Source organism: Orbicella faveolata, unplaced genomic scaffold, assembly GCF_042242905.1.
Source record: "Orbicella faveolata isolate gen_17 unplaced genomic scaffold, um_ofav_v1 contig_12, whole genome shotgun sequence".
Lineage (NCBI taxonomy): Eukaryota > Metazoa > Cnidaria > Anthozoa > Scleractinia > Merulinidae > Orbicella > Orbicella faveolata.
In genome coordinates, this window is record NW_028301539.1 from 33,793,248 (window position 1) to 33,818,209 (window position 24,962).

Here is a 24,962-nt window from a genome sequence, read left to right on the forward strand (position 1 = left end):
CCTTGTGATTACCCTACGTGAAAGCGAACAAACATTGAAAGCGGCGAAACCTCCTCTTTAATTAATGATATGATCATGCAATTTTAATATAGGACATGGCGGTGTAAACAAGCAAAACAAAGGAAGTTCGTCGGTAATTAGGTGTAGCGGTCTCGCGATTGAAAAGCCACAATGATTGGCTAATTATAGTGGTCCACAACAATCCGCAAACAAATTAACGCTCGTATAATTCTTGAGTGCTGACGTTCCTGCGACGGTGTCAGCGAAGTTGGATCGTTTGGATAAGTTCCCGTTCGTCTGACAGTTGTTGTAGGCACGGGAGAGTGTTAAACCAGGATAGGTGTGTTGCTTTGTTGCATTGTATAATCACGTTTCAGTACGGCGCTGCTAAGAGATATGGAAATCGTCCTTCACTTTTAGTCTCTTGAAGACGACTATCAAGCGTGCGACATGTCAAATGTTGAAACAGATCTAAATGAAAATTATGAGCCACGCAAATCAATCTCCACCCGCTTCCCCGAAGATTTAATTATTCGAGAAACGGTCCCGGGACAAGATACATCGAAGGAGCTTGAAATGATTGCACAGAGCGAGGAAAAGATTGACGTGAATTGCTTGAATGAGTATGGCCATACTGCCTTAAGCACGGCCGCTTTTGTGGGAAGTATGAAATGCTGCAAGATTCTTGTTGAGCTCGGCGCTGAAGTGGGAAAGAGAGACGAAGATGGCTGGACCGCCATGCATTATGCCATGGCCAAGGGATATTTGGACATCGTAAAGTACTTGATCATGTGTGGAGGAGACATTTACGTGAAGAATAATGACGGCGACTCGCCGTTAGAATTTGTCGAAGATGACGAAATAAAAGACGTCTTGTTGGCGTGTTACGAGAAACATTCAAAAAGGAAGACTGAAGTTTGATCAGAGTGAAACTTTGCGTGGCGTAAATAGAGTCTCAAGAGTTATGCTGGAGTGATATCCACAGTTGAGTAAATAACAAAACCGCTTATGAATATTGCATACTTTTGAATATAATTAAGACAGATTTCTGCTTTAAAGGCTAACGGCATAAAAACGTACAACTAATACAACGGAAACTGTGCTATTCATTTAATGACATATTTCCTGGCATTTGAATAAGAGAGTTTTCCTTTTTTGAGCTTAAAGATGAGTAAATATTTCTTTATTAACATTTCTGTGTGTATCAGAAACCCTGTTTAGGCTGCTAAACTAATTGTACATTAGTTCCATATTTATTTAGAGTTCAAAGCACATGAAGGCTAAATTGAACGTTAAAATAGAAACAGAACACGAACAATATGCCGGTCAAAACGCCTCTTCTTGGCGATAAACAAACTTGGCTAGACAAAAATCGTAATTTATTTATCACCATAAGACAGAATATAAAGGGACCCGGGGTTCTGTTAGGCGAAGTGACAAAAATCCAATCTCGTTCCCAGGGAGACCCTGAAAACGAGGTCGGACTAGCGAAGACTAGCTAGAAATACTTCTAGGCGCTTCATGTTACTGAAGCCGGGATAACATCCAAACATTTAAGAAACATGAGGACACCGCCGGCGTAGTAACGCAGTTTCTAAAAAAAGAATTATTGTCTAGTTTTAATTAAATTAACTTTACTAGTACGCTGAAACTAAAAAAGGGTCTTTATCACGTTTTTAAGTACACAATGGTAAACAATGAATGCCCATGGCAAGTTGATCCCAAATTCAATGAATTGAAAGTGGGACAGAGGTTTTAGAATAGACCATTTCCGAGTTACCTTGTGCCTTTGTTTCAAAACGAGTACTCATGCAAAACCTTCCGTGTGACAATCAGTTGATTTGCATGAAAATGAACCTCCAGGCGGAACGCATTTTCATAGCGTGGTTTCACACGAAAACCCGTTTTGAGACATCCCTTCAGCAATCCACAGATATCTTTATCTTTGTGTCTAGGTACATTTCATGTAAGAGGGAAAGTACTTGTTGGTCTATTTGTAACACAATTTTGGCTAAAAGGGAAGCTAAATTGGCAATTGCAACATAGAACTCATTTATTTAAGTCCGCCCCCCCCCCCTCGGGGGGACTCGTGGGAAATTTTGAAAAAGAACCCCTAAGAGGTACCAAGATCCTGTTTTGTAGGCGTGCCTTGGATTTTATTCACCCCTAAGATATACCGATTCTCAAACAGCACATTAACTGACAATTTCATATTTCTTAATAGCGACAAAGACGACTGCTTCGAATACCTTCTTCTCCTAAAGTTTGAAATCTCAATATAACTTTTATCGACTATGTCATCTCCTGACTACATTTACTCAATTTTTAAACGAAACGGTAACTAAATAAATTGAATTTTTTTTGGTTCGATACCTTAAAAGGTGCCGCGAAAGCCCTGCTGTGGTCGTTTTGAAGCTGAACACCCTAAGAGCTACCAAATCGAAAAGGGACAACGAGCTCCACCGTTCTTTTTATATGTGAGTCCCCCCCCCCCGGTCCTCGGCATCTTGAAAAGAGGGCGAACATGGCGCACAAGAAAGATCTTGAATGACAAACCACAATTAATGCCAAAGAACTTCCAAAAAATAGACTTCTGATTCATTTAGTCTAGATACGGTTTAAAGATACTTATAGAAGGATTCCTATGTTCGCTGGAGCCAGGGATCCATGGTATACCTATAAATTTGTCCGTAAATGTATGTGGTGTATGTGATTGAGTCCCACAAAAAAAATGAAAACAGGAGACCATGATCGTGTTCAATTGATGAAAATTACAAAGCAAAATCTGATATTACCTTATATTCACTACAGGCTTTAACGCACCTCTCCAGACAGTTTTCAGAACTGAGCCAAAGTTCTCGTAAGGTATACTTGCCTTTCGCCTAGTTCAAAGTTTTAAATCCCAAATGTCATAATACGAATTGCTTTTACTAGGATCCTTATCATTCCAGCAGCAATTGTTTTGCGAATTACATATCTTATCAAATTTTAAGATTTTACGTGTGTTAATTTATCAGTGGAAACTTTCCTTGCTAGGTAGTGAGATACCCTCTAAATAAGAAACAAATCCTTGTACCTCGGTTTCTTTAAGCTGGTAGTGTGTAATAACCTACAAGATCACATAACCCACTCGCTTCTATCCCGATAATTGTCGAGTTTAATACGTACTTCTAAAAATCATTATAAAAGAAAATATGTGTTAAGAGTCATTAAGTTAAGTGTCTAGTTTACCATATCCGTCGCCAGCTGTCTTCAACTTGGTTAGGAAGCTCGACAGCGCGCATACAGACTCGGCTTGGTTTATGAGAAGATTGTCGCTGATGAAGGCCATCATGTGACCATCGCCGTTTTTCCTAGCCACTCTGTGTAGGGCCAGCAACGAATCATCAATATTTTTGGCCAATTCTAATGCAGCTTCACAGACTTCGAGCTTAGTACCCCATGTGTCACGCTCTGGCTTCTTTATGTCACGGAGCTCAATTTGTCCTCCGCAGTCTCTCTGGTACTGCATCAACATTTGCGCGTGTGAAACACACAGATCTGACTGGATCAACAGGAAATCGTTGAAGCCCGGCTGGGTGACGTCATCGACGACGACGACGTCATGGTATTTGTAACAACTCATGGTTAGGAGAACGTAGCTTGCGTGGAGCTCTAAGTTGATTTGCTCGTTGACGGCCGCCTCGCATTCTTTGCTGTAGTTTTGACCATCTTCGCCGGGCCTAAAATTGGTTTGAAAACAAAAGAGGATTGTGCAATTATTTACCTAAGAATTTGTGTTGTATGAGATAAAGGGAATTTCTTTGGCTGTGACGCCACTTTTCTTTTCGTGAAAAGGACAAAAAATAGTCGCCGTACTGAACGAGGTGTGACCGTAAGGCGGGGTCCACTGCACCATTGGTCCTTAGACAGCATTATAACATTCTAAATTTAAAATTGAAATTGGAAAGAATGAAACATTTTTCTAGGCCGCTTATAATATTTTTATTTATTCTGGTCCATAACTAAATAAATAGCATGCTACAAGGTTATAATGTATTGGTTTCCCATCGAAGCCACGACAAGAAAGGACGAAATATGTGAAGGCTAAAATGCTACGGTCGTTATCATCAAAACTTGTTAATTTCTGTAATCGTTGGATGTTGTCCTTCAGCAGCATTTTAATGAAACTGATAAAAGTTCAATTGAAGCCTTATTAATTATTAATTTCTATTTTCATAACAGTAAATAAACGAGCAGGCCTTCTCAAAATTGCCTTGTTTTTGTTTCTTACTCGTGTCAACACTTCGTTGTACAAAATGGCTTAGTACCAAGCCTCGTTTTGAAACAGAGGCAAGAGGACTTGATAGCAACTGTGATTGGTCCTTAAACGTCTCTACAGAGAGTAGGAAGTTAAGTTTTACACACCCGGTATTGCATTATATACTGTGCTAACAACCAAAAACAAACATGCTGACGTAAATATACGCAGCTTCGTGTACATTTTCCTTACCAGTTTCTGGTAATTTTCACTTTTGCGCCAAAGGCCTTGATTTCATAGGCGTGTCCATCCAATCCAAGACTTTGCATGCTATCCTCAAATCGAATGAACCTTAATCCAGGGGGATAATTGGTAAAGGTGTGTCCCAGGTATTTCCAGCAGCCATCGTCTCGCGCAACTTTCCCGCTACGAGCTAAAAAGACATTATTTCCTGGAAGATCTTTCTTGTTGCTGTCTAGAAGGGACACTTTCATGTCAAATGTTCCCAAGCCACCTTTTTCGATCCCAAAACTTTAAAAGAAAAGGATGCAAAAATTATTATTTTGTAGGGGAGGTAGGAAGCGCAGAATGGATAACGCTGTCCACTGGATAAATCAATATCCAGTTGATAACAAAGCTTATTTTGCCAACACTTATCTACTAGATAGGTCAGATAGTGATTTATCCGCTGGATTGCTTTGTCCACCCTTTGAACGGCGATTTGCCATTGGGAAGAAACGACAAGCGCAGAGGTCATGAAGCGTATAACCCTGACATATCTTCATATATTTCAAGGAATAAAGATAAAAAATAGAACCACGAAACAAATTATAATCGAGCGCTTACACAGGCTGTAAAAGGACCTCCGACTTACCATTTGCAAACATCAATATCTGGTCTCACTTCATCTAGATCTTTAGCTGTAAAACCTTTGGCGAGGAGATCGATAATTTGAAATCTCCAACATGAGTTCTGCGCATTACCAGGTGCCGCAATACACCAGGCGTTGTTTCCATCAAGGTCTGTCCAGCTGTCACCAATTCCTGGAGTACAAAGAGAACTCAATGTTTGCAGCATTTCAAGCTATTTTCTTTTCTGTCGGTGGCATTCAATGACGTTCTTTTTTGTGTTAATCAGGGTCTGGCATCCCAGGAATGATCATTTAAGTTTTGACGGAAATGACAGCGTTTTGTTTTATTACTTAGAGTGCGCCCTAAAAGTCCTAAAAGATACCCCGACAGCTAATAATGGTCACCCTAAGTGAAACCGAAACTGGTGCAGTTTACTCCCCTAGGCGAGACGAGGAGCATCCTTGATCTTTTTACCGGAGCTTTCCCGGGTGTGCCATGTGTGCGCGAAAAAACTCTCAAAGGTTTTAATTTGAGAACCGTACGGAAAAAAAGACGCCCGATCAGCGTACAGGAAAGTATTCAAGAAGTACCCTTTCCCGGAAGGTAGTAACATTGTTTGCCGATGAAACAGTGTCAGTTTAAGGCCATAGACATGGCTAAACAACTGAATTCCTTGAAACCTCTGGATACATACATGACCCTTAGATGACACGTATGTTGATGATTGGTTTTGCGAGGGGGGAGGGGTGGGGGGTTGTTCGTTGTATTAAATATGTTGTTACTTGCTAGAACGCAGAACGTTCCTGGCTCACCTAGCACTGTAGAAGGTTCGAGTCTGTATTGTTTGTTTGTCGGCTGTATCAAATGCCAAGGTTGCGTGACGATGTTATAAGTATAGCCCTGCTCTTCCCAGCCATCCACAGGCGCAAAGTTTGGATTGTCCAACAAATTACCTGGCAATCTGGTATCTACGCAAAAAATAAAATAAAACAAAAAAATAAAAAATAAACAAACGAATAAACACGGGCCACCGTAAAGCTACAAAAGTACACCCAACAACTTGTAGTAACCTGGTAGCCATGATCAATTTCTCCGTCCATTTGGTATAAACTGATGAAAGCGCGCGGTTCTTGGAACATAATGTACCTTTAGATTCAAATTTACGGCAAACGTATGATTGCAGTTTGAGGCTGGACGTTTGCCGTTCTTCTTTCGGACGTTAGGGGATTTAGATTATAGTAAATTGGAGCGAACAAAAAACATCCTGTCAATGCATTAGACATTGTCAAATTTACATCAGGTTTGAAAAGAGAATGTTTTCGGGTATGTGGGGCTTTCTAATTAAAAAATAAAGCTTCATGAAACACTCATTATAATTACTTCGGCCGACGCCATATTGAATTTCCATTGAGGATCATTGCATTTCTATAAACAACATCAAAAGGCAGGGTAATTGCTTAGGCGCATATAAATTATAACCAATATTTGTAGAAAAAGGGTTACTTTATTCGATTTTTAGCATTTGTACGGGGCACAAAACAAAATTCAAGGCGGTAAAGCTTGAGGTAAATGACTTGCTGCTGAAAACCAATTATTTCAGCATGATCAGTCGCATATCGACTTCATATAGAGCATCGACATTGCCGGAATTGTTGCTGCGTTTGTTTTGCAGGGAAAATATCAGGGACTTTCCCACAAACGATGAACCGCTATAGGGGTCACGTGACCGGGCATGATTAGTACCAGAGGCACGTTTGAGGTTTTGAACCTCAAGAGGCTGGACGGCTTGCGCCCGTTTCCGTCGACTTTGATAGTTGACTTGAGATCACGTGGTCGGTTTTGGCCAATGATGACAAAGGAAAATTTAGTGGTGAACTATAACGTCCGACAGAAACTCTCTCGACGAGCTCTTAGTGTAATTGTTGAACAGTTGAAGGTTCTCAGCTGTTAGTTGAGCCCGTTGCAACCCTCTTTTAACACAAAGTAAGAATGATCATACCATTTTGTGATGCATAGGGGCTAAGATTATAGGCAACGTCCACAATACGTCGGAGATATTTGAAAAGGCAGCTTTATTTCTACGGCTAGGCCTACCATCCATACTAATCCGTCACGAAAACGGAGTTTTTGGAAAACGTTCTTCAAACCAGAGGAATTTTAAAACGCCGGCTTCGCGTGTTGTGGACTGAAACATTTTGAAAACGGAGAGGTTCGACAACGATAGCGTCAAGATAATCATACGATTTCCCTGCTCGAGTTTTCTTCAAATACAAATCTAAAATCACCGGTGATTGTTGCGTTTTCAAATTTATCCGGCGTAGTGTGGACGGAAAACACTTCATTAGCTTTCAGAGTAAAAACGCCGTTTTTAAATTTCTCCGGCGTAGTGTGGACGGGATCATAGTTTTCACTTCTTCACACAACAGCATATAAAATGACAACAGCGGAAAACCTGTTATTTGTCGCAAGCTAATGACTGCCGGCTTAATGATTTATTTGGCAGCACAGTTTTAAAATTCATTAGATAGTACAGTTGGATATAATTAAATTAGATAGACATTTTCGTTTTCGAAATGGCCGACTGAAACTGTCATTATGGTCCTTAACAATTCTTACTCCAGTTCCCTCTCTTTAAACAAAACCCAAGTATTTGAGCCCTCGAACTGCGACTTTCCTTTAACAAAGTGACACAATTTCTTCAGGTTATAGCCGCTTTATGGCAGAAATTTCGTCGTTATTTGTTTTCCAAGCACATTTGGAGCATTTCACAACCATAAATATTTTCAGCTTCAGTCTTTGGAGGGCTCAAATGGTGATTTGATAAAAGGTTCTGTGAAAGCAGCTTGATCAAACAAAACCCCTCCGGTGATACGCTCTTTCAAAAATAAAGTGAAACCCGTTCTGGAAAAAGGCATCGAGCTACTGAAATAACCTCTGCATGCAATTGTGGGCTCAGTGTTACTCTTCGGAAGCTTCAACCAGAGTATGTGTTTTATGTTTTTATTCCTCCTTACAAGAGCAATAAGAATCTGCCTGTCGACTTATTAAGTGACTTTTAGTAGAGGACCTAACTTTGAGTAAAACGCCCAAATTTGAAAGTTATAACATGCATAGAGTCTCAGGAAACAGCGAGAAACTGTTCAGTTAAGATAAGTGTTCGTGGACCATCAGTGAGATAATTCCATGCACAAGATCTGTTCACCTACTGCCAATAATATACTGTTGGCAAAATTGCAAAGTTTACTGCGATATATATTCCCAATTCCCAATGCTCTCAGGTGCGCCAGTTTTGATCAGTAGTTTTCTACAAGGCATCAAGATTGGTAAATAGTCGCGACAGGTTTATGTGCCTCGATCCGCCATATCATTTGCCCGTCTTTCGCCTATATCTAAACTTGATTTACTTATAGCTACATGAATCTTAGTGAGTGTATGGTACAGGAATATCCTTTTCGCGCTACCGTGGCACGCAGGCGGACACAAAAGTTTTCCCTTGCAATTCTCTCCAGCTCGTCGCTCCTAAGGTTTTCACCGAACGAGTGTATGGCCGTTGTCAGTAAACGCTTTCTTTAAAATTTCAATTGATTACTCTTTTTCAAGTTTTTTTTTGCTTAATATTTTGAGGAAGCCAGCATAAATATGAGTTTTGGCATAATTTACCATTCAAATTTGCGCTCCAAAAAAAATTACACCTTACCTTCATTGGATTTCTTGCTTGTATCGAAGAGTGCCATCTTTAATATATACCTGCATGCTCTGTATTTTGTTACAATTCAGAAAGCTTTGACAAAATATCAATATACGTATCTCATTTTAGCTGGGAAGATATGATTACACGCTTTCGTTGGTAATTAAGTCACTTCAAGTTTCCACAATCGTCGAATAAATTTTAACAGTATGTGTCGAGTTGCACGGTTTGCTGTACTGAATCAATTTGCAAGACAGCTTACGCATGTGCTTACCATAATTATCTACTATTTGTCAGCAAAATCAATATTGATTTACGTGTAAGTCTGGATTATTTATCCGAGTAATTGAAATCACAACCGAGGTAATGTCTTTTAGAATTACGGATATTACGTCTCCGAGCGCGGTTACACCATGATTACGTCATGGTTTTGAAATACCGCTGAACAAGCTTTTCTAAGGGTTGTTCGTACCTCTCGATTTGTTCAGAGTATAGAAAATGAACATTTCGTGGAATCTAAATTGAATTTTGCGACGTAAGTGTTCGTTAGTTCTGTTTGCAGGCTTGGACAGTGCGACCGATATGTTACCCCTCTAATGGTATAAAGAGCAGGCGACCAACATCTCGACAGTGAACGGCCAATTTGGTTAAAACTCTTGTTGGAGAGTCCAGGGCAAACCAAATTGTAGTCTGGGACCTTAATTGAACCTATGTTATCCCTTCGTGAAAACCTCTAGGTAGCAGTAGACCTTTTTAGCTTGGGAGGTTTATTGCTAATTTCAGGACATGTGATGCTTTCAAATTTTCAAATAGTCGAGTGTATAGATGGATAAAAGAACAATTGCTATAGAATATCAAGTGAACTGTAATGGAAAAACAAACCACCCAAGCTTAAAAGGTCTGTTGTCCTGTAACTGAATTATTAACAAAGTGAAACAAAGTGTCCTTGCAGCCAGCTCCCTGGTCACTGAGAAAAAGTCCCTGAAACAAGCCTTAAGTCTGAAAGCGTATTCCTTTCTCGGAAACGATAAGGGTCTGTAAGTTAAATCTAAACTCACCACAGTGTGTAAAAATTTCATCCCTGGGATCGTAATGAACACTTTAAAGTACGCTGAGTTGCGAAAAAAAGTTTAAATTACCAAACTCTGTGTGGACAACTGTGGCTGGACTTCTAATGCCATTCCGTCGCTTGGAACTAGCAACGGAGATACAAAAGAGATATTCGCTGCCGGGTTCCAAATCTACGATGGTTTTCTCTGTCGCCGTTATTTCAGCTTGAACTTGAGTCCATTGTGGTCCTGCACCGCGCTGAAGAAACGAGATCACATAGTTGGTAAAATCCTGAGTTGGATTGTTGTCAGCAGGAGTCCACATCACCTGAGAAAACGCAAAGGCAACAATGTTTATCCCTCAGTTGATTTTACTTAAGTTTTTTTTACGTCCGTTGCAAAAAGACACCTTTATCAGTTACTTAGTTTGTTACTTTCAAAAATAGTTTATAAAACTGACTGGATGTATGAAGAACGGGTTTATACAATGGCTGGAGATAACGTTTGAGGGGTTAACCAAAACTGCGAGTTGATTAAGATCTCTCTTTGAAAGTCAAAAGAGTCGTTTCCCTCCCTCCCTCCCCGTCCCCACTTACACTTTAATTTTACGTCCGATTTCTCGAACCACCCGATTTTCGTTTCCTTTATACCAGCTTGGAGGTTCAAAAAATCAGGACTGCAATGTACCGTGACTTGACCTTATTATCGATCTCTCAAAACTGAGAAATGTCCACCATTCTTTACCGGGAAAGTGTCAGAATGCATTACTCACAAAGGGCATCCAGTATAGATCTCGCCCCACTACTAATTTTTTTTGTAGAAATTACGGTTTCTTGGTACGAGAAAGCTGGTTAGCCCGGTCATCGAGATCGCGGATTAAGCAACATGGAATTTCAGGCGGCGGGCTGGAAAAATTTCCTTTAAGAACACTCCACCCTGGTGGTAGGAAAGACACACATGGTTTTGCTTCCGCAAAAAGGCGGCCTGGATGGCCTCATTTTGCCTCGTTACTGAGTGGAGTCTTCTTCATAACAAGCACTTGTCATTAACTGCTGCTGTAAAGCTTCAAGTGTTGACAAGGTTAAGATATGTATTAACGAAGAGATCGTTACATTGTACGTGGCGCCTTTTTTTTTTTCTTGAATTGGTGCCAGAACACATCTAGCGCAAATCTCATTCCATTAACCGGGCTGATATTTCCTGTGTAAACCGTAAAAAGTTGTCCCGCTATTCGGGCCTGTCCAGTCATCGGCTAATGTCAAGAGGCCATTACACACTTACCCTAACTGCAGGGCGTTGCCGCAAGGAAATAACAACGGGAGCGTTGAGAATGATGGCCAGGAAATCAGCGTCTTTGTAAACACTGTGTAACTTGTTGATAGACCCCTGAGCTCGAACACCAACTTTGTACCGTCCTGGTGAAACCATGCGTAAAGCTTGTGATGTGGATATCAACTGGAGCTTATCTGTTTGCTGAAGTAAATACGAAACGTTTGCTAAGAGAACTGTTTTAGAAAAACGTCTCTTTGAGGGACGTAACCAGTTAAGTAAACAGGAAAATGCTCTAACTAAAACGTTTGCTTAAAGGCCTTTTTTAGCTGGAAGTTCCGGGCCGATGTGAAGCGGTTTGCAGCACATCACTTTGACTACAGAAACCCCCAGGACACTGAGTGCGACCTGAAACCTGAGTTCAGCAAAATGATGCTCGGTCTAGGCTGAAGGCAGCTTGAAATTATGCTTAAAACGGTGTATTGTTTTGCTTTCGAAAAATGTGCTAGTAAATGTATCGATAGAGGAGGAGGACTATTTTCAGACTACAAAAGTTATTTTTGAGGCCAGAAGTTGAAACAAAGTTCCATAACATGAAAACGATGACTTGGTCCATATTGCCCCAATTTGAACTCTGAGCCCGACTCAGATGTTATGAGAAGCGTACATAGTTTTCAGTTCTGGACTAGTCTATTGTTTGTTCGCTACCCTTAAATAAGCCGTACTTCTCGACCTGTAAGCAAAAGGTGATATACCGACAGAAATACAAAATAAATCCGGTTACCTTGCTAATGACGTGTTCTTGATCCCCAGACTCCAAAATTTTCCAAACGCTCAACTGGAACAAGGGAACAGCTTGTCCTTTCCAAGTAACTTTCACCGTTTCGTCTTCTACTTGTGAAACTTCAACGTCGGTAGGAGAGTCCTCGCAAATGAGTGTCTCTGTAGAATGTCCAATGGCTTGAAGTGTTATCACAGTCCCTGGACTTCCCAACGGCTGTACCTTTGCGATAAACGTATCACTTTTTTGAATGTTTACGTTCTCCATGTTGAAGTTGGAAGAAAGAACATCACCAGGCAACACGTCAGAAAATGGAATCAAAGTAATTGTTCCACCCTTACTCTCTCTCTCCTGAAGGATTTCTACCGAATACTGAAGTGCTAGGCTTACTTGAGTCCAGATAATCTTCAATGTTGTGTTGACAGGATCGAAAGACAGGTGAATCGGTAGAGCTGGTCTTAACCAAGCCAAAACTCCTTCAGAAATGGAATATCCACTTGGAAGAGAAATCTCCCTCTGCCTTTCCTTTACTTGTGCCACACCTCTGTGTAAACCATCCAAGGACGTAATCAGCACACTATTGTCAAATTCTGTTTCTTCGGGTCTACCGCCATCACTCGAACTATCAAATGGCACCAATTGATTGGCCACTGCCAGATCTTTAACTCTCAAAATGGCTCCTTGCATATTGGCTTCTTGGTTTTCCAGTTTATCGGCATCGACCACTCCAAGTCTGAGGACAAGAGCATCTTCTATAGAGGAGCAGCGTACAACCACATGGAACGTTTCTTTGTTAAAGGTTATTTGGACGTCTTTTGGGGAAGGACAAGACGGAATTGTCGCGATCGATTTTGTGCTGGCTCCTCCAATACTTAATTCACCTCCCAAGACCATCACGAGTGTCTCGTAAATCCCACTAGATTCCAATTGCAGTGTATCTACCTCGAACTCTTTCTTCATCTGTTCCCCAGTGGAGCCTAAGTCAGGAATAACGTTCACCGTTGAGGCTGTGCTTCCAGTCTTAGTGTTGTAAACCTTGATGTGGTAACCGGCTGCCAAGTGAACAGGTTTCCAGGCTACGGTGAAGATATTATTTTTGTATTCTTGTGTCACAGAGTCTGGTGGATTGAGCAAAGGTACCTGATTGGACAATTTAACCTCACTTGGCAAGTGCTGTTGATCACCAGTGTTCTGAACGAAAGCTTGGTATATTGCTCCCCGAGGTTCTTCATCTGAGACGAGAGGAATCTTCAACACAGTCTGGTGAACAGACTCTCTTCCCGTGGATTGTTGAACAACAAATTGTTGTGTGTTGATTGTTCTGCCTTTGTGGAAAGTGTCCTCTACTTTAGCAGCAAAGTGCCCCGGTCTTGAGGAGAGGATGATCAACAGATTGTTGGTTTCGGTGCTGTACTTTAGGGTAACGCTGATCGGTCCTTCGCTACATTTCAACGCAGTAGCGCACACACAAGAGGGACTGTTTATCCAGTTTGCGTTGCCCAGGGCAGTAAGGCGCGACTTGAACCAATCACCACCAGCAAGTCTCATGTTTTCAACGTCAAACGAGTGTATGACCGTTGAGGGCCAATCGTCACTACCGGTTGGCTTTGAAACAACATATCTGCTTGCTATATTGGTAGGGGTACTCTCGTCGAAGAATTCTATCATGTGGGCAGATGCAAGGAAAACGGGTTGGAAATTCACTTTCACCTTTTTCTCCTCAAAGGAGTATTCTTGACTAACAGAGGCTGGCTTTTGCAATTGGGTGAACTTGGTGTCCGCTGCAGATGGCAAACCTGGAAGATGGAGCGTATCTGATCCTTCAGCGATCACTGTGACTGCATACTCTACTCCAGTCTTTAGACGTACTTTCCCCATATCAAACACCACTTTGCTTGTGTCGCCTTCCGAGCTTAGATTTCCTACCACGCTTGATATGCTCGAATCCCATCTCTAATGGCAACTCTGTACGTTGGTGGCTCCAGTAACAGTCACCCAAGAGACAGTTAGTTGATTGCCCTGAGGGTCGTACAAAGGTGTAATGCCATCAACTTGAGGCAGAAAGGACAGGAAGCCGTTGCTATTGACGAAGGGACTTGCCAACGTTGTCGATACTCCAAGAGAACAAACACGAATGCTATAGCGAGATTTGGATTTGTCAGATACGTCTTTGAGGGGAATTTTAAGATTAGCCTCCAGGCGGTCGTCTTTTGACTTCAGAACCTCCTTTGTAAACACGACTGCATGGCCCTCAACTGAATATATCTCACAGACATAGCTTGAGATATTGTGGGTGCCATTCACTTTCCATTTCACGGCCAATTCTTGTGACAGTTCCTCGTAAGAGTGACGGAGGTCAGATGGGGCCGCTACAAGATAAAGACCAGAGGAATACTTGAACTCATTTACTTTTTTGTCGTGCCCTCGAGCGCAAACTCGAACTTTAGTCTCCCCGGGAATTCCATAATTCAGTTCTTCAGCGTGAAACACATGAATTCCATCTTTGTGTCTAGGAGGTCGCTTAATGATGGCACCACCGATGACGCTACCATCACGAGTGATAACTTCAGCTTTGTAATCCACTGCATATTCAACTTGAGAGAATATGACATTTACCTCCCGTCCCTCCTGTTTGGATTCGAGTTCAACTTTGGACGGCGCTCGGAGAAGAGGGGTTACACTTTTTGATAATAGTTGCTCTCTCCCCTGGAACGATTCTCCACTGCAGAGGAAGCTTGCCTGGACAGTTGCCATGAATTGTTTGTTGTTGTACTTTATTGCATCACTCTTGACATTGACGTTGTTGTTCTCGGTTGTTGCCTCTAAAAGCGCTGTCTCCACTCCACCAAGGTCAATTCGTTTAAGTGTAACACTGTACTTGACGTTTTTTTCTAGTGGTTTCCAGCTAACCTCCACTTCATTTTCCTTTGTTAAGGCGATTGATAGGTCTACAATCACTAGGCGATCTTCCACAAGTTTTCTCGCTTTCTCTTCTTTCTTTTTGGCTTCTTTCATCCGTTCCTCAGCTTCCTCTTGCTGTTTGGACTTTCCAGTGAAGAAACTGATGATGCCTGCTATGAAAGATATGATAGCCGCCAGAGCACCAACCACGACGCCAACTTGAGTTATAATGGAAACGGCGCTAGCAGCAAGTTCTGCTATGCTTACTGCCGACTCTCCGGCCGTCCTGTGTGAAAAATAGCAGCTTTCACTCAAGCGGCTTTGCAATATATTTTACCAACAGATAACATTAAAAGTTGCAGATGTGGTTTTATTAACGTTATTAATTAAGGTTGACGTTAATCCAAAAGGGCAGCCAAACATGTAGTATGTCTCTCTATTAACTGCTTAGAACAAACATATGCATAATAAAAGCACTGAATGTATTTTTATGACTTCATTTCTTTAGGTTCAAACTGTTGCACGTACTTAACTGTGTGAAGTAGAAGTATTCAAGGAGGAGATTGCTATGACAAAAATATAATTTACATAATTATGACAAAAGAAAAATAAACAAGCCAAAAAAATTAATGGAGAACAGCACCAAGAAGCTGGTAGTAAATCAGGTCAGAAAGTATTACAGTAAACTAGCTGCGCAATACCAACTACAAAAAAAAAAAAAAAAATACAAAAGGAAAAAAACTCACTCAATTAATTCTTTAAAGGCCGTTTCCAAAGCTCCCTCGGAACTACTGGCTTCTCCTTCCATGCTTTGCAGCTCAGTTTCAGCCTGGTTGGTAAGATCTGGATTGTGTGCACCTCGACAAATAAGGCCTGAGAGGACTTTCCTTGAGAGTTTAATACTGCCAAGTGCTGCCATGAACTTCGTCAGTTGTTTTGGCTGCGTGAAGACCTGCTTTGCCAGTACTAGTGAATTCTTTGCAATCTCGCTGATTAAAAACCCGGGTAAATCAGAAAGTCTGAATTGTTTTGATGGCTTCGTTATGGCCACCACCATCTCAGGGAAATCGACTGTTACTGAAGGCTTCTCTGTCACAATCATTATGTCAACCTTTCCCTCCAGCCTTAATGCAAACCATGCATCTGGGTTGCCGGAATCCTTAACCGAAACTTGTTTTACATCGAGCCTGCACTTGGTCTTTATGACTTTGTCGAACACAAGACCTACAAGTTTCTCGCACGGGCTATCAATCATTTGGCTCAGCTCATCAAATGCCTTGGCGAAGTCGATAAGCGCCTGTAGATCAAGAATTACTGGCCATTTTCGAATCTTGAATCCATTTTTCTGACTCCATTCAAAGTCGACAGAAGGGTGACTGACGCCAAGGAGCTCACCATGGTAGGTTACTCCTCCTAGGAAACATTTCTGTTGAACGTCATAGCCCAATGAACAGGTGCCTATTTGCTCTTGAAGGAGTGTAACGCCAGTGGACAATTCAAACTTTGTTTTACCATCGTAGCGTGCGATTTCGATTTCTGGGCCCTTGCTGTCTTCAAAGGTTTTGCAAGTGAGGGTAGCAATGACCAGATCAATTTCAAACTTGGTGTATCCTTTGACGGTAATACCTTTTCGATCAACGGATACTTCAACACCAAACGCGTTGGCAAAGATCTGTATTTCAGTTTGACCGTGAAAGCCTTCTTTGTACGTCTTCTTGTCTACTTCAACTTGAGCTTTCGCGTAATAGATTTCGCCTTCTTTGAAACTGATGTCCAGATATCCTGAAGGCCACTGTTCTTTGAACAATGTGGCAAACATGTCATCGATACTCAGGGGGTGGTTCAAATCAAAGAAGACCAATGCCACCACTGGTTTGCCCTCCTGAAACAGGATCGATCCCTTCAGCGTTATCACAGGTTGCCTCTCACTGCTTGATGAGGATTTGGAGAAGTTGACTTTGCCACTTACAGCACAAAATGGAACAATGGAAGAATGTTCATCCTGATCAAATATCCAACTCAACTGAAGTTGTGGGTCGTCAGATGTAATTCCAAACATTCCAAATGGCTCGTGTATGTTCCTTGGATTACCTCCCACTGTCATGGAAAATTCCGCCTCGGATTCTGAGATCTTTAAGCTTCCATTGAAGACAATTAGGTTTGAATCGTCTGTTAAAGCCAAGGACATCTGTCCACTCAAAGTTAAAGTGTTACCTTCAGAGGGCTGGTAAGTCAGAGAAATTTCTTGAAACCTCAGGCTTCCTCCAAAGAGCTTCATCTCTTTCATTTGAGCTTTGAATATTGTGTCCATACCTTTTACAGCAATATGGGCAAAAAGCACGATATCTGCAAGTCCTTCTCCCCTTTGAATCTGAGTTACGTTTGATAAAAGTTTTGATTCCCCTCCAGAAAAGGTCACCTTCGCAAAGGCTGTCACCCCAGGTTTCACTTGTAGTCTTTAAATGGCTTGGATGTCTAGGTCGCTGAACGGCACATCGACTTCTTGCTGTTTGAGTCCTATTCCTTGAAGTTTGGAGAAGTCCTTACACATTTCTTCGACTGTCACGTGATCCATCGAAATTACGGACAAATTGGCCTGCTGTACCGAGAGAATCTCATCAACAACACCGAGACTTCCGTTGAGTGAGGCAAATTTGAAATCTCTTCCGAGGCTAAGGCCGAAGAGAAAGCCATATTCAGGGGAATTCTCACTGTCATTTGTCTTCTTGACAATCAACAATCCTGAGCCAAATCCCGCTACATCTCCATAGAACAACAGTGATTTTCTAGAAAAATTTATAAACAAAGATGCACTGTTGAACTTTGGTGAGCGTACCGAAGACTCCGTCTCGTGAGGAACAAGTCTATTCCAAGATTTCGAAGAATCTGAACTAGCTCCAAATTTCTGAGTCATGACTTGAAGATCGATTTTCTCTGGCTGACGCACAGTTCCCCTTACAAGGGTTTCCCCTTTGCTGTCGTGGTAGACATCTACAGCCGCAGCAACAGACTCAAGTAAAAGTACCTCGCCAGTCAGGCATACGAAACCAGTCCACTCATCGGACGTTCGGTGTTTTTCAAACTTCAGCTTGCCACCAAGGTTTTCAACTGTGATGGTACTGAAACCTGCATCAATCGACCAGTTCATGGGCGAATCACCCTCCAATTCAAGAGAAACTGTGTCTTCATTTCTGTCGAGCCTCAAAAGAAACCAGCTTAATGCCACATTCTTAGGCAGGCTGAAAGGTACGTTTGGAGAAAGTTGTTTGGCCGCTTGTTCAAAATCGAGGTTGTCTGTGTTCTTTGTACCCTGCAAACGACCTTCCAGTGTCAATCCTCGATTTCCAACGTTCGTCTTGAGTGTGATATCCAACCGAAGTGTTACAAGGGTGAAACCTCCCGCGATGAAAATTTGAGTTTCCGCAGAGTCGTTTGTGTCGTCTAAATGGTATTCTAGTCTTACTTCGTGAAGTTGAATAAGGGGTTTCTCAAGGATTGTCAACGTTTCTGTCGTCTGGATGACTACATCTACCTTCCGAATCCGAAATGGTGAGACCTCAAATCGAAGAAACGCCTCCTGAAAGGAAAGTAGGTCAGACATTGTCTCATAGTGAATAAAAACAGGGATTCTGAAAATAATGTACACACCAACTGAATATACTATTACGCGAAAGAAAACAAATACATAGCTTATACACCCTAGTCTCTCTTTTTCATTGCTATGTTTACAGTTGACAAACGGAAGATTTTGCCTGCGAAAGCAACTGGTTAAATTGATGATCAAATAAGTTATTTCAGTGTAGATATCTTCATACTGTTACCTTCAATTCAATGTCAAGGAAGTCGGGAGATCCATCAACTTGAGGAACTTCAGGATTCTTCAATCCAATCAGCTCTAGCAGGGATGAAAGCGTCACTCCTCCGGGAGAATCTGGCCTGACGGCTGCTTCAAACGCAATACTCTTTGACTGCTGGCCTGTACAAGAAAGTTCCATGGTGAAACTCAGCAGTTGATCATCACTTTTGAAATGACCGACAACTGAAATACGTTGTTTAGCTTCATCAGCTTGGTCTTTGATGTAATGGAGACGAAGTTGCTTGAGGTTAAACGGTCCTAAGGAGAGGGTACCTTCCATACTTAAAACGAATTCTGTTAGGCTCCAGTCCTTCTCGCGTGGAAAACTGAGGGCGACTTTAACGTCCTGAACATGCAGAGACTTCACCTGGTCAAAGGCATTGTTGCTGGAAAAATCGTCCATTTCGTCATGAAACAACTCATTCAAGCAGTCACTTGAGGAAGTGTTTGCCGTGAAGACGTAGCGTCCAAGCAGTTCTCTTTGTTCTGCATCAAAGGCCAAAGATGCGTGTGTCTTAGGATTGAGATATCCTTGAAGTGAAAATGACACTGATGATTGCTGTGTTATATTGGCGTAGCAAACTTCCAGCTCCAGATTATAAAGCTTAAGAGGTCCAACTGTTAAGGTTCGCTTCTCCAACACAGTTACCACTTTGGTTACTTTGAAGGACTCACCGTCGACGCCGTTTTCACAGCTAATAGAAACTTTAGAAATTTTTATATCAAGAACTCCTTTGATGACAGGAAGATCGTCTGGGACAGCAACGCCGATGCCTGCAACGAACTCCTTGAGGGTGAACAAAGTTTCGGTGTTTTGGAATTTAAGTAATCCAGGTACATCCGGTCTCGGGAAGGAAAAAGCTGCGTGGCACACAAACTTGTTAAACACGAGCAACTTCATTTCTGCTTCTGCGTACCATTGATCGCCGCCGTGCTGTACCCAGAGATTTGCTTCATGAATGCTTAGCTTCCCTTCAATGATTGAAAATTCTGGAACGAACAGTGACAAAGTCAAGGAATCGATACTCCGACTTTGGGTGTTTGCTTCTAGAGTGACTTTATCAAGCTGGACGTTCGTTAGCACTGAGGGAATGAACGGGAAGGATGCAGCAATTGACTCTGTCAACTCTCCCAGACCAACAGCTTGAAGGACTGATTGCATCGATATCGCAGACGAGCTGGGCCACAATGAAATGCTGAAACGATAACCTGTTTGGATTTCTTGATCGGATTGTTCCACTGGCCATAAGGAAAACTTTGAAATCAAGAAGGAATGGTTTGCCGATGAGGAAATTGGCAAATTGAATTCGACTTCAACTCCGACTTGAGGTTTCCCACTGAAAGGATTGAAAATGGAGAGAGACGCTTTGCTGTCCTGGGGTTGGGGAAGACTGCTTGGTAAAACGGAGGGAAACATGTCAAATAAGAAATCGAAGGTCACGCAAGAAATCCGGGTCACGTTGGAACTTGGAACATCCTGGACCACAGATATTCTTGGTTTGCTCAATGCCAAGTTCTTAATGACCTCGTTTGCTAATGGGACCGTTAGCTCAAGTAGGCTACTAGGAACACCCAGTGTTTTGAACAAAGCAACTACATTGACACTTTCAGGAAAGGCGATGGTCAATTCTGGGACACCTGTTGACGAGGGTGTCATTTTCATGTTTACTGAGATTGATCCGATTTTAGCGTCGCACTCTATGACGAAGGTACTCTTGTACGTTCGCGGGCCACTGACAATGACGTGCATTCGGGACAAATGGACTGTCACCGTACCCCCAAAGGTCATACTGTTCATCCCGGGTGGGATATTGACATACATGTCTCCCGACAGTACCTCAACAGTCAATGGGGAGATGAAATAGTTTACCGTGGAGAGAACACGATCAACCTTCCAAGTAAACATCTCGCGTGCCAAAAGCTGTGTTTGGAGGCACTTTGACAAAGTTTCCAGGGGGAGAAGTCCCATTACACGTTCAAGTAATGTTCCCAGGGTCATGTTGTTGCGGTCCTCCAATGGCACACCTCCAAGCACATTCAAGTACATGTCGACGGATGGTTCTCTCGGTTTCAAATGTCCACTTAAGTCGACAGTGTATCTGGTATTATGGAGGGTGGTTGATATCAGGAGAAGAAGGTTTGGGTTCGTGGAACATGGGTCTCTCACCACAACTTCTAGTTTAGTGACTTTTTGCCTGTCGAACATCACGGAAGTTGTTGAAACCATGACCTCTATGCGGCTTGAAACGACTTCACAATCAACGGAAGAGGAAAGTTCTACTTTGGACAAGTTTAAATTGACTTGGTGATCCAATATGGCAATTCCAATAAAATCATTGGGCAATTCTTCAATCAGGCGTTTCATGTTTGGCATACCAAGGAGGATTTCAAGAACGCTTCGAACATTAATTGAACTGTCGGCCCCGTCGTAACCAAATGACTTCAAGAACTGGACGATGGAAACTTCCTTTCCACTCTTCATTTGACCGGAAAACGTCTTGTGCTCAAAGAAAAAGGAACTGCCTTTATTCTTGTTTCCAGACTTCAAGAAGCCGTTTTCTTCGAAGAGGAAATCTCCCTCAGCAGCGCCTTTCAAAAGAAATCCTTCCTTTTTAGCTTTCTCGAGCCAGACGTTCCTTACACCGCCATTTTCGGAGATGCTCTTGAGCGTGAGCATTCTCAAGTCACCATTGATGGAAGGAGCATTGGACACCACCAGGACGTTTTGGTTTCCCTTTGTAGACGTTAGGAAAAGCGTTCCGTCACTGTCTACTTTAAGCCAGAGAAACTTACCATCGGAAATCTTTGTCTTCACGTAGTACTGATCAAGTGTTGGCAGAAAGGACCGCTGTGGAATTGTAAACCCAAAGTTCTTTTTCAGTTGTGCGGCAACGTCGATTCGTACTTTGTCTTCGCTTGCAAATTTGGCTGTTCCGCTTGGAGCTACGTTGGCGTCGTTGCTGGGGTCCAAAGTGAATGAAACATTACTCTTTAGGTAATAAAGGGACACGAGCTTGTTCCATTCCTTGTAATGCTTGTGTTGAGCATCTGGCAAATACTTAGCTGGAAGGGCTCCCCCAGAAGTAAACACGATTCTGCATGGTTTGTTCTTTTCAACAGCAGCCTTTATGATCCCCTTGATGACGTCTGATGAAGGATGGCCATATTTATCGTCAGCTGACACGTAATACGTTTTGGAATGAAAGGACTGAAAAAACGCATCAATTCCAATCTTTCCCGCGAAGTAGTCTTGGTAAATTGGGTCATCGCCCATAACCTTTCCAACCAACGGGGACATGCTAACTTTCCGCGCTTTTGTTGAATCTGGGGACCTGTGAGACATCGGAGTATTGGCCACATCATTCCTCAGAGTATCCCAATCTTCTAAGGATTTTAAAGGTCTCAGATCCTTGCACGGGTCTATTCCTCCAGACTGTTGCTGAAGGGCTTCCACTATCTCGATGTGCTTTTCTTTTATGTTGTTTAACAACTCATCGGGGGTGATCTGTTGCTTTTCTTTTTTAACTCGTGCTTCAAGTTGCTTCAAGAACACTTCAGCTATCATCTGTAGTTCTTCTCCATTTCCACCGCCAGCGATTACTTCCAGTTCCTGGCGAAGGGAATCAATGTTACTTTCCTCTTCAGGGCTCTCTTCAAAGGAAATCGTCTTTGTGAGACTTATAGAAAGCAACAACATCGACGCTAAATTTTGAAAGGCCCAAGGAGGTGGCAAGACCTTTCCCAAAATGCTGTTGTTAGCACTTCCATGATGAGGCAACTTGAAGATGTCTAAATCTTTGACTCCTTCTTTTCGAAGCATCGCGACTATGTCATAACCATAAGCATCCCCACTCAGGCAAATCTTTCCACCCTTTTGCGTGTACATAATGATACTCGATTTGTTTAAATCATCGTCTTCATTTCCTCCTTTCAACTTGCTTCTTTGTTTCTCTTCAGAGAAAGGTTCATCGTCTTCTGAGGGTTTTTGGCGCTGGTACAAAACGCCCGGCGATGATGGAAAGGTGAAGACAATGTCGTTTTGGAAAGCATTAAGTATGTCTTCCTTATCGAGGCTAATCTCGAATTTTGCTGTCAACAGAAAGTCAGAAAAACTTCGATATGCTTTGTCTTCCTGTGCAAATTTCCTCGTTAGCAAAACGGGACCATTGGACATTAGTCGTTTTTCGGGTCTTTCCGGCATCACGCTCTCTTGGTACTGGACAGGGAGTAGCTCTCTGAATAGTCTTTCCACACCATCCAAGTGGTCTGCATGGGGATGTGTGACTACAGCTCCGTCGAGTTTAATTCCTGGTAAAGTTTTATTTTACTATGCATGGGTAAAGCGTTAAATGAATGAAGAGCAAATAGTAAATGTTACTGGCGTATACTGGGTTTTGTGAAATGTTTCTGATTACTTCGTTTATTCTGCGTCCAGTTTATTTAATTTATGAAGCTGGGAGTCTTTTTAAGAAAAATTATTGCTATTACTGAAACGAATCCAAAAGATTTCATCGCAAGTTGGTCGTCGAATTTTCTGATTACGCGTTTGCCTCTTGTCTGTCGTTTGTCTACTTTTAAAAACTCGTAAAAAGTTTCAGCGTATCTTGCAGTTGAATGAAAAACAGCCTGGAGATCAGTTTTACGATGTAGAAACAGTACAAGCAGTAATGGCATGTGTGGGTGGTATCTATGACTGAACATAGTACTTATACTCTCAGTATTACTGAACACACTCCCGTCATCAGTGTTTAGTTAATAAAAGTACCTAAAAGCGTCCGATTCCTGCCATAATTTCCTAAGATACCTCCTGGTTTGGTTCTTCCTCCGTTTCCCGCTAAAGACCTGTCAACCAACATGCAACCCAAGCTTTTTTGTTTTTGAACCAAATATTGTAACAAATTTAAGTCGTCAAATCGTCTTGATTTTGGTGAGAGAATGCAACGTTCGACTTTACCCTGCGTCGCCCAATTACTTGACATCTAAAGTGTTCTGCTTACTATCACGCTGCTCATATATATGGAACATACCAGTGCTGTTTGGAATCCTAGCCAGATCAGTGAGTGTTTTGAGGAGGTATTGGTAGTATGGCCGACTGAGCTGTAGCTTTGTTAGTTTCTTGATTCGTTTCTTTAGCGTTCCACCCGCCCCGACATGCCAGATTGGACCACCATCCACCAAATAGAATCGGCGCTTGCCAGCTAAGGATATAAAGCAATGTCATTCCGAGCATATAGATCATACTTCGATCAATTCTATGTCTGTCCGCTCACCAAATGATCCACCGTGCTGGGTCTCAATAAACTGTTAAATGTCAGGCGAGAAAGAGGAAAGACAGCTGGGCAGGTTTCAAGTTATGCTTGTGTTGCCTCTAATGGTAACAATATGTAATCTGTTATAAAGTTTAGGTGTGCTCTTTTATTTTATTTTGTCGTTTATTAGCTATAGTTGTAATTTAAGAGTAAAGTTACATGTAAGAAGATCTACCACGCATGGAACTGAAATAATGCGAGACAGGAAACTGGGAGCCAGTCTATGAGGGAGGGATAAAGTTTACAGCTCTCTCACCAACGGCTTCTAAGCTAATTAGGAAGAGAGATTCATTGTTACAGTACCCACCTGACTGAAACTCCAAAACGGAGGCATCACCAAAACCAGCATACACGACATGCAAATACGCCTTCACTTCGCTCATCTTCAAATCTTATTCAGGGGTCATTGCTACATGTGTTTGAATAGAAACGAAGTTTCAAATATCAGAGCAATGATAGCCTGCGTGCAGCAACAATGAGACAATTAAGCAATAATCAATAATGATAATAAGCTTATAAAGAACTGATCTAAACAGGTAATTCAGCGCGCACGGGGTCACACTGTTTGTTTAGCGTTGGTTTCAGTTCTTTGAAAAAAAAATTCGAAAATAGAACAATAAAACTTTTTTTCTGACACTTCCTTAAAATTTTAAAGCTTTGCACAATATGTTTCGGCTCCTTATCATGTTCATTGTTTTATGTCCCTTTTTAACTTCATAAATATTTTTACCACTTATCTTACATATTTTATTGCATTTTATCGTTCGTGACATTTTTAACCACCTTTTACTGTTAGAAACCATAATCTCATGTAGAAACATATTTATGCTAATTTTATATTTTTTGCCCGCACTTGAAAATGACCTCGCCAGCCTTTATCACAAAATCCATTTCTAAGAAATTACTCACAAACATTTTGTGTGTATAAATTTAGAAATTTCGCTGCATCAACCTTTTGTTAAACACGCGACGAGTAGATGCCCGTGACTGAACGACATACAATAAAAGTTTTCTTTCT

At 41.8% G+C, this 24,962-nt stretch overlaps 2 protein-coding genes across 2 annotated transcripts; one reads left to right on the forward strand and one right to left on the reverse strand.

Annotated features, from left to right (window-relative positions):
- Positions 1-199: 199 nt before the first annotated feature.
- LOC110057891 (uncharacterized) lies at positions 200-1,784 on the forward strand. The gene has a single exon (XM_020764503.2). The coding sequence runs from the start codon at positions 451-453 to the stop codon at positions 919-921; it is 471 nt and encodes a 156-aa protein (XP_020620162.1). The 5' UTR covers positions 200-450; the 3' UTR covers positions 922-1,784.
- LOC110057889 (uncharacterized) lies at positions 1,089-24,507 on the reverse strand. Its single transcript, XM_020764501.2, is given in 11 exon segments — positions 1,089-3,722; positions 4,493-4,771; positions 5,115-5,283; positions 5,904-6,059; positions 9,919-10,156; positions 11,110-11,301; positions 11,882-15,065; positions 15,526-18,356; positions 18,601-22,943; positions 23,663-23,833; positions 24,252-24,507. Coding segments are annotated over 11 exon segments (12,147 nt in total). The 5' UTR covers positions 24,328-24,507; the 3' UTR covers positions 1,089-3,214.
- Between the last annotated feature and the right edge of the window lie 455 nt (positions 24,508-24,962).

Excerpts from the sequence above, each read along its gene's own strand:
- LOC110057891 (XM_020764503.2), top strand. The coding sequence starts at position 451 with ATGTCAAATGTTGAAACAGATCTAAATGAAAATTATGAGCCACGCAAA.